The sequence below is a fragment of the Leuresthes tenuis genome, unplaced genomic scaffold (genome assembly GCF_036924035.1).
Source record: "Leuresthes tenuis unplaced genomic scaffold, fLeuTen1.0.hap1 SCAF_21, whole genome shotgun sequence".
In the NCBI taxonomy this organism is placed as follows: domain Eukaryota; kingdom Metazoa; phylum Chordata; class Actinopteri; order Atheriniformes; family Atherinopsidae; genus Leuresthes; species Leuresthes tenuis.
This window is the reverse complement of record NW_027325375.1, coordinates 30,429,366-30,438,963: the sequence shown is the minus strand read 5'-3', so window position 1 is coordinate 30,438,963 and position 9,598 is coordinate 30,429,366. Positions and strand designations below refer to the sequence as shown.

Here is a 9,598-nt window from a genome sequence, read left to right as displayed (position 1 = left end):
GAATTTACACCTACTAAACTCTCCTGTAACATCGTCTGAATGGCTGGTAAATGATCAGATTATCTACTTTTATTGGTAACTTACATGGTGAGGTTTTACAGCACATTCAGATGAATTTACACCTACTAAACTCTCCTGTAACATCGTCTGAATGGTTGGTAAATGATCAGATTATCTACTTTTATTGGTAACTTACATGGTGAGGTTTTCCAGCACATTCAGATGAATTTACACCTACTAAACTCTCCTGTAACATCGTCTGAATGGTTGGTAAACGATCAGATTATCTACTTTTATTGGTAACTTACATGGTGAGGTTTTACAGCACATTCAGATGAATTTACACCTACTAAACTCTCCTGTAACATCGTCTGAATGGTTGGTAAATGATCAGATTATCTACTTTTATTGGTAACTTACATGGTGAGGTTTTCCAGCACATTCAGATGAATTTACACCTACTAAACTCTCCTGTAACATCGTCTGAATGGTTGGTAAACGATCAGATTATCTACTTTTATTGGTAACTTACATGGTGAGGTTTTACAGCACATTCAGATGAATTTACACCTACTAAACTCTCCTGTAACATCGTCTGAATGGTTGGTAAATGATCAGATTATCTACTTTTATTTGTAACTTACATGGTGAGGTTTTACAGCACATTCAGATGAATTTACACCTACTAAACTCTCCTGTAACATCGTCTGAATGGTTGGTAAATGATCAGATTATCTACTTTTATTTGTAACTTACATGGTAAGGTTTTACAGCACATTCAGATGAATTTACACCTACTAAACTCTCCTGTAACATCGTCTTAAGGGTTGGTAAATGATCAGATTATCTACTTTTATTTGTAACTTACATGGTAAGGTTTTACAGCACATTCAGATGAATTTACACCTACTAAACTCTCCTGTAACATCGTCTTAAGGGTTGGTAAATGATCAGATTATCTACTTTTATTGGTAACTTACACGGTAAGGTTTTACAGCACATTCAGATGAATTTACACCTACTAAACTCTCCTGTAACATCGTCTGAATGGTTGGTAAATGATCAGATTATCTACTTTTATTTGTAATAAGAAATACTGTAATACTACAGTATTTTCTGCTATTTGCACCATTAGAGATTCAGCATTTTTGGAGCAAGATGAATAGATTTACAGACGATTTGTTGGACTCCAGTTTGCTGTAATGTGTGATTTAAAATCAAACAAGTTGTTTTATCAATTAAATAAATGGAGATAATGGAAAAATTGGCTAAAGTTCATTGTAACGTGTAAAAAGCAAAGCCAGGGAGGCTAAATATGTTTTCCTAACTCGATGCAGCAGTAAAAAAAGTAAAATTAAAGTGTCGTTTCGCTCGGTCTGAAACTTTCTGTGCAATCAATCCTGCAGCGTAACAGTAGCAGGGCCACATGACACGACCGTCTCCTTTTCTTTCTCACACACATCTGCAGGCATGTCACTGTATCCTGTCCCGACTTCAGTCGTGAAGATTAATCACAACTGGGAAGTGGTGTACCGGGACACCAGCGTCTTCGGGGTGCTGGGCAGAGCTGTGATCCTGGAATGCGGCGGCAGCTTACCTGACATGTACATATGGAGCTTCACCAAGCCTGGCACCGATGCCATAAAAGCTGTGGTGTACAATCTGGGGAAGGGGCCGAGGGTCCAGAAGCTGGCTGAGACGCTTGGACAGCCGACTATCATCTCAAACAGTGCAGCTGTGAGCATTGAGAAACTGCCCCTGGCTGCTCATGGCTTGTTCACCTGCCAGGCCTTCTATGATATAGAAAAGGAGCCCAAAGTCTACTATTACTATGTGCACCTTACTGTTCAAGGTAAGACTCCCCCCCCCCCCCCAGATACACCGGCCCTGTGCAGGAAAGGGTGGAGTTAAGACCAGGCCACAGATGCTTTTATCCAAACAGATCTCCACAGCAGAGCTTAGCCGATTCTCTACTTTTACACATTAATAAAACCCATCTATCTGTAATCTATACCTGCTAAAGCCAGACATGTCGCCAGGCCATCACGGGGTCAAATTAATATCAATATTACAAATTACAGGAACTACTTCTTTGAATGCTTAGATTATAATATTTTATATGTGTTTTATATGTAAGTATTGTAGTGTGAGGAAAAAGCAACTTGCACTTTGACCCAGAAATCTTGCATCTTTCTGGTTTCATTCTCTTCTACATTAATACCTTTTTTTAGAGAACATGTCCTTAATGTGTCATAAAGAGCCTGATGTGCACACATCTGGTTCTTAAACATTTTAGAGTTTATTATCAGGACAAAGCTAAGCTGTTATGAGTGCTTTTACAGTATATACACAAGGTTTTGAACCTTATCCAGGTTTTAATACTCTGGAAATGGTGTTTACTTGGAACATGAGAAGCTTATTTATTCTTATAGTGAATTAATTATTCAGATTTCTGCTCATGTGTGAACATCTGGATCTAATTACACTTCATCTTGTTGGTAGAAAATGTTAAAAATTGGCATAAATTGGTCTTGTACTCAAGTTTCCAGGTAAGCATGTCGTAATTTCTGATATCAGGGTGAAATTTTTACGTTGGCAACACAACAGAGATACTCCGAATCTCCAGTTATAACCAGTTGTGCATCTAAATGAACAAACATATACTCAGTTGGCACTCTTATTCAAACAATCCACTGCTTTCTCACCATTTGTGATTTCAAAAGAGCACAAAAGACTTGAACTTAAGGCTCAAATTTGTGGGTCCCGTCACACGCTCACAGACATGATTTAGATCATTTCTGGGTATCCTGAGATCAAACAAAGCTCATTTTAGCTCGCCTGCGTCGCCTTGCAGAGCAAAACAAAGACGTCTTTGATATAATGCGTTTTTTTGGTTTGCAAACCTCTGATAATGTCTTTTTTTTAATTTTCATTTCATTTAAAGTGCTGTAAATACGGTAAAAACAGGGTCAAAATGTAGGGATTCAAGCTGAGTGATGCTTGATTATAATATAAATGTAAAATAATCCCTTAGATCACAGAAGACTGTTCTTTACAGACAGCAAACATTTGTACTTTGTGTTCAATGCAGTTCCTGTCAGTAAGCCGAACCTCCTGCTAAGTGATGCATCTCCAGTGGAAGGATCCACCATGTGGATGCGCTGCAATCTGGACAATGGGACTGAGCCGATCCAATACGTGTGGCAACATGAAACCCACAGCGGCAACATCACAGTGTTCGCACAGAGCAGCCGGGGCACCATCAACGTGACCGATGTCAGCAGAAACCACACCGGCTGGTACCGCTGTGTGGCCAGCAATGCTGTCAACAGAGAGAGCTCCAACCGGTTATGGCTGGACACCATCTGTGAGTCTTTCCTGTGTTACTTTCCACAAACACACAATTAAAACCATGTTTGCCAATCTACGCCTTCCTTATTCAGGGTTTCAAAAGGTCATTTATATACTCTATATTGCCAAAAGCATTCACTCACCCATCCAAATAATTAAATTCAGGTGTTCCAGCCCCTTCCACGGCCACAGGTGTGTAAATCCAAGCACCTCGGCATGCAGATCTGTGAAAGAACGGCTCGCTCTCAGGAGCTCAGTGGTAGGATGCCACCTGTGGAACAAGTTTCCTCACCACTAAACATTCCACAGCAGCTGTCAGCGGTGTTACAACAGAGTGGAAGCGATTGGGAAGAACAGAGTGGGCTCAGCAGATGCAGAGGTCGCTAAAATTCTGCAGAATCAGTCGCTCCAGACCTCCAAACTTCATGAGGCCTTCAGATCAGCTCAAGAACAGAGCGTAGAGAGCTTCATGGAATGGGTTTCCATGGTAACTGCATCCAAGCCACACATCACCAAGTGCAATGCAAAGCGTCGGATGCAGTGGTGTAAAGCTGCCGCCACTGGACTCTACAGCAGTGGAGACGCGTTCTCTGGAGGGACCAATCAGGCTTCTCCATCTGCCAACCTGATGGAGGAGTCTGGGTTTGGCGGTTGCCAGGGGAACGGTACTTGTCAGACTGCATTGGGCCAGGTGTAAAGTTTGGTGGAGGGGGGATTATGGTGTGGGGTTGTTTTTCAGGAGCTGGGCTTGGCCCCTTAGTTCCAGTGAAAGGAACTCTGAATGCTGCAGCAAACCAAGAGATTTTGGACCATTTCCTGCTCCCAACTCTGTGGAAACAGTTTGGGGATGGACCCTTCCTGCTCCAACAGGACTGTGCACCAGAGCACAAAGCAAGGTCCATAAAGACCTGGATGAGCCAGTTTGGTGTGGAAGAACCTGACCTCAGCCAATAGAACACCTTTGGGATGAATTAGAGCAGAGACTGAGAGCCTTCTGTCCAACATCAGTCTGACCTTTAATTTAATTTAATGGGATTAAGAGTTGGATGTCACTTAAGTTCAGATGCGTGTAAAAGCAGATGAGCGAATACTTTTGGAAATATAGTGCATCTTCTCATATAAATCATTCAAAAACAGAATGCATTTTTATGGGAATTTATTTTGCCCTTTTAATTCTTTATATAACAGAAATCTGAATGAAACTTGAGGTTTAACTGAATGATGCTAATGATCCCCGTTCTGCTTGTTGTGGACATATCTGTGACCCTCATCTATTGAATGTCCTTTCTCCTCAGTTGGGCCGGACGTTCCTCAGATAGATGTGACTCCGTACAGCATAACAGAGCGAGGATACTCAGCTCTGGAGAGAGAGACTGTTTCTCTGTTGTGTCAAGCTCAGTCCAATCCAGTTAGTCAGTACGTGTGGTTCTACAACAACTCCCAGGTGTACACCGGGCCGCACTTCACCATCACAAAGATCCTCCGCATGCACACTGGCGACTACGCCTGCTTGGCCCAGAACACCTACCTAAACACCCGCTCCAGAAAAACCATCAGCCTGACTGTTTACTGTGAGTGTGACCTCTGGTTCTGGACCACGTGTTTAACCACTGAACTCTCCTTTTACCCGCTGTGCTCAGTGCAAATCTGGGTTCTTTTCTCTTTCACTTCAACCTCTCCCTCTACTGAGTGTTAGCTCCTTCATGCCCTGTTTATTCTTACTCCATTCAGTACATGGATTCTTTACACCCACTAGGACTTCAGATCACACTGACACACACACACACACACACAGCAGAGAATGGAAGTGCAGCAGACCTATTCTCCTGTTTGGACTCCCGGGGAAGTTGATGGGACTCTCTGGCAGGTACTTTGCTGTGATGTCACAGCCATGGCAAGTGTTGGTTGCTCTATGATTCTATGCTAGCATTTCAAGTTTTACAAAGAATAAAATGCTTTGCAGAGCTTAACTGATAATGATTGAAAAGTGAATCATAAGCTGCAGTGTATAGATCATCATATACCCAGCAGCCTGATCACGTAACTGCTTCGGTACTCCATGCCTTCTCTCTGCAGACCCACCCGATGGCTCCCCCTCCTGCTCTGTGGAGCCGGCTCTGAATCACACCTCTCTGAGGCTGCTCTGCTCCTGGCCCGGTGGGTTCCCCTCCCCTTCGCTCCACTGGACCGGGGACCTGCTTCAGGCAGGACAACCAACAAACCCTCTCAACAGCACTCTCATCTCGCTGCCCTCTGAGAGTCTGACTTCTAACCACAGCTTGTTTACATGCCTGGGCTCCCATCCTGCCCTGAAACAACAGACAGAGTGCAGCTCGATCACATGTGAGCCGGCAGATCAGAAAATAAAAAACATTTTGTATTTCTCTGCTCTATGAGCCTCACTTTTCACTCCTCTTCCACCAGATATCCCCCCTGCAGAGCCGGTGTGTTTTGCATACGTGACCAACAGCAAACAGTATCTGATGCTGTCCTGCTCCTGGGATGGAGGGGCCCCAAAGGCCTTGGTGTGGTGGGAGGGCCCCGGGGGCCTATATAAAGGTGGAGAGGAAAACTCCAACATCTTGGTCCTGCGCTACGGCTCGGCCCGCAGTGGGAAACCCTACACCTGCTATGCTAAGCACCCACTTCTGGTCCAAACTAAGACCTGCAGACTCACTCTGGGTCAGTGCTCATTCTCACTGTACAGTGCAGCAAACAGGACATTGTGGGTTAACTAACTCGTGCTTTCTCCTGTACAGAGGCCCCCGTGCTGCTGACGCAGCGCCGAGTCGTGTCCGTATACGAGGGGAGTGATGTGCAGCTCACCTGCAATCTGAGAGCCAACTATCTTCCCACCAATGACATCACCTGGTTTAACAATCAGGGGGCTGACGTCCGAGACACCTCCAAGTACATGCTGCTGCGGACGTCCGCCTGGGCAAATCTGACTGTGAGAGACACGGATGAGACTCAAGACAGCGGCGAGTACAGGTGCTCCACTTCCAACGCAGTGGGAGGAGCTGAGATCAACGTCACTTTGGTGGTCAAGAGTAAGACACGGTTTTTATCTGTTCTGGGGTTTTTCAGCATGGCCTAACTGCCTCTGTCCTGAAAAGTGGATGAAAGCTCTGATGTACCTTCCATGTTTGCACATATAGTTAGTTTAACAGGTTAGAAATCATCCAAACAGAAGTAAAATGTGAAGTTTTAGACTGTCGGGGGTGTAATTATTACACTGATTTTAGCCATAATCGGCTTCCTCTATTCGACCCCATCAACAGCAACTGCTCATGTCTCTGCATTAAGTTAACACAAACCAGCAAACTTCAGCTTTTATAGAGCTGCTCACACTTCCTGAGGACCAGTAAAGTCCATTTTGATTGGCTCCCTCATAACTCCTATAGAGGGTGTACATACAGCTAAATGTTTCATGTGGAATCCAGTGCAAAGCTGCTCAGATATTTAGCCAGAACCTCCTCATTTTGGCTCAAATATTAAAAACTAACTGACAACAGGGTGAAGTACATCATGTGACGTCTATAAGGAGGTTTCTGCTTGTTTTGCCTCTGAATCAGAGCACCCAATGCCGCCCAATGCAACCCTGGTCAGCGTCGTGTACAACAGCCGAAAGCGTAACGAGGTGGAGCTGGAGTGGCAGGTCGAGGGCGAGGAAGATGGAGGCTGGACAGGTTTCCTCCAGGAGCACCGATGGGTGTCGGAACGACCGGGAAGGAGGGGAGGCAGCAATGAGTCAAAGGGTCAGACTGAGGAGAGGGCTGGTTCCCAGGACTGGTACCGTAGCATCATTGGGGATCCAGATGCCAGGAGCCACACAGTAAGCAGACTGACACCGACTGTAACCTACCAGTTCCGCATCACGCCTGTTAACCACCGCACCATCGGACACCCGTCTGCAGCCAGGTCTCCAGGTACAAGTGAACAGAGGAAACTGTGGTCACATAAAGGACATTTAACACAGGAAATAATGCACATTTTAAAAGGCTTCGAGGTGAGTTAGGTGATTCAAACATGGTTGATGTTGGACTCAGATTACAGCATTCTAACATTTTTCTTTTTGTTATCCACTCAGGTGAAAGACACACACACACACACACACACACACACACACACACACAGTAACACACACACCTTACACTCACTTCCTCTTTATCTGCTTCCTTTCCCTGTTCCTGACCTTCCCTGAAACTGGCCCTGTGGGCTTCTCCTGATGAATAATTTGCTTTAAATGTCCCATTTATGGTGTAACCGGATGCTCTGAAGAGGCAGTTTGATTTGATTACTGAGGGTGTTGAAAGGCACAGCGATCAGAGGGGTGTGCTACAAAGCTTAGGGAGTCAGCCTGTCTACAGCCACAAAGGTGTCTTTCAACCTCTGCACATAACCTGCCCTGGAGGCGGAGTCTTGGCTTGAATAAGCTGTAAAAAGTACTCGTCTTCCTGATGGAAAAACCCATCCCAGGGAACGTGTTGCATGTGCAAATCTGCTGAGGAGCATCAGTTATTCCGCTGAACAAAGCACAGACACAGACTGCATTAGTTACCTTAATAAAAAGGTTCCTTTCGGCCTGATAAAGCAGACAGTCTGGATGTGTCAGACCTGCTTCGTAACACACCCCTCAGATGCACGTGTGGGCTGGGTCGGTGGATCGTACCAGCTACTCCAAATGAGAGCATTTCAGCCATTTATACACATTTACAGTCATAATGATGGGTTTAGAGCCACTTTAGGGACTCGACGGCAGCTGTGTTACTGAGTGGAGTAACTGTGGTGTGTTGCAGCGGAGCCGCGCTACAACATGTACCCGGCTGTGGTCGGAGCAGCCATCGGTGGGATGCTCTTTGCTGCCATTCTCACGGTGCTGCTGCTCGTGTACATAATCCGCAACCGAAACAACAATCCCCGTGAGTCCCACCTGCAGCACCACTGTCCCGGTCTGTAAATGCACTGAAACATTATGCTGATGGTGTGTTTCTCCTCCCAGGGCTACACGACATGCTGTTCGGCTCGTGAGTATCTGCCTCTGACCTCTTGGTGAAGTTGTTCACATTTAATTCTCCTCACACACTCTCCATATTTCTGTGTCTGCAGGCAGCACAGCCAGTCCAGAGAAAACATCAACTTTCCAGAGGATGAAATGGTCGGAGGGTCAGAGGGAGACCTGAGGGACAGAGGCGGATCCTCCAGTCCAGGCAAGAGAAACTGGCCTTCAGACAAAGCTTAAAAGTGTGTTAAACGTGACAGAAGGCTGGCTCTGAAAGCCTGAGATAGAGCAGAAAGGGGGAGAGTGGAGCAATGAACTGAAATAAAAGAGGAAGCACGGTTTCCTGATGAGAAACGCTGTCATCAGGGAGATGGAGAGGAGATATTCTACCAGCTGAAGTTACTTTCTCCCCCTTTTCAGCACATAAATAGGCAAAAAGGACGCAGAGAGCGGCCTTAATCCAACAGTGATTGTGTTCTTACTCACCCTGAAAGATGTGAAAATCCAGCCTCGGATCCAATAGTGCACCAACTTGTCTTCAATCTGTCACCCAATTAAGCGAAATCAGCTTCAGCTTAAACTTCAAGCAGAAACTATTCAAAGAATCTGTGAAAAATAAGCCACGGTCCTCTTAATGTATGAATATTTCCATCCACACACATTCAGAGAGTTTGGTGAAAAGCTCAGAAGCAGCCTGTGAGCTGCTCCATCAGCACACGTGCACATGCTTCACGTGCACGTGCTTCACATGCACGGGGCTGACAGCCGTCCCATCTTCACGATGCTGAATCTCAATGTCGTCTTTTTCAGGTCCAACCATGGCTATACCCCGGGCAGCCTCCCCCCTGAGTGCCTCCCCCACTCCCACCAGCCAAGCCCCCCCTGCAGGAGATGGAAACGAGCCCGTCAGCGTCACCATCACAGTCCAGGCTACAGGCTCCTAGTCTTCAGGCTGCAGTTACATCCACAAGCTTTACATCCTATCATATAAAGCCTGTCACATGTGAAGCATGAGCTCAGTAAATTAAACATGTACATATTGTATATAACTCAGTCAATTTGTGTGTTATTTAACACAACTTCTTCTATAATAGGCTACCAAAGGGTTCCCAGTGGTTTGGATTTACACAGAAAAGTGCAATAAAGCGTGTCTCGTCTCAGTGGTCGTCCTGATTTGACTCATTACAGAACATTTAGCCTGCTGTGGTGGTGTTTTAATAATTTATTCAGAGAAGAGGCTGCAGA

The 9,598-nt window shown here is 45.3% G+C and overlaps 1 protein-coding gene across 1 annotated transcript; it reads left to right on the top strand.

The window, feature by feature from the left end:
* The first annotated feature begins 1,470 nt into the window (after positions 1-1,470).
* LOC140279318 (V-set and immunoglobulin domain-containing protein 10-like 2) lies at positions 1,471-8,639 on the top strand. The gene is made up of 10 exons (XM_072374435.1): positions 1,471-1,852; positions 3,092-3,367; positions 4,647-4,922; positions 5,428-5,694; positions 5,776-6,033; positions 6,111-6,401; positions 6,927-7,280; positions 8,151-8,273; positions 8,354-8,378; positions 8,461-8,639. Exons 1-10 carry the CDS (start codon positions 1,471-1,473, stop codon positions 8,591-8,593), a joined length of 2,385 nt encoding a protein of 794 aa, XP_072230536.1. The 3' UTR covers positions 8,594-8,639.
* The last annotated feature ends 959 nt before the right edge of the window (positions 8,640-9,598 follow it).

Excerpts from the sequence above, each read along its gene's own strand:
- LOC140279318 (XM_072374435.1), top strand. The coding sequence starts at position 1,471 with ATGTCACTGTATCCTGTCCCGACTTCAGTCGTGAAGATTAATCACAAC. Across the intron at positions 6,034-6,110 it reads GACCTGCAGACTCACTCTGG|AGGCCCCCGTGCTGCTGACG; the intron begins GTCAGTGCTCAT and ends TCTCCTGTACAG. Across the intron at positions 8,379-8,460 it reads CACGACATGCTGTTCGGCTC|GCAGCACAGCCAGTCCAGAG; the intron begins GTGAGTATCTGC and ends CTGTGTCTGCAG.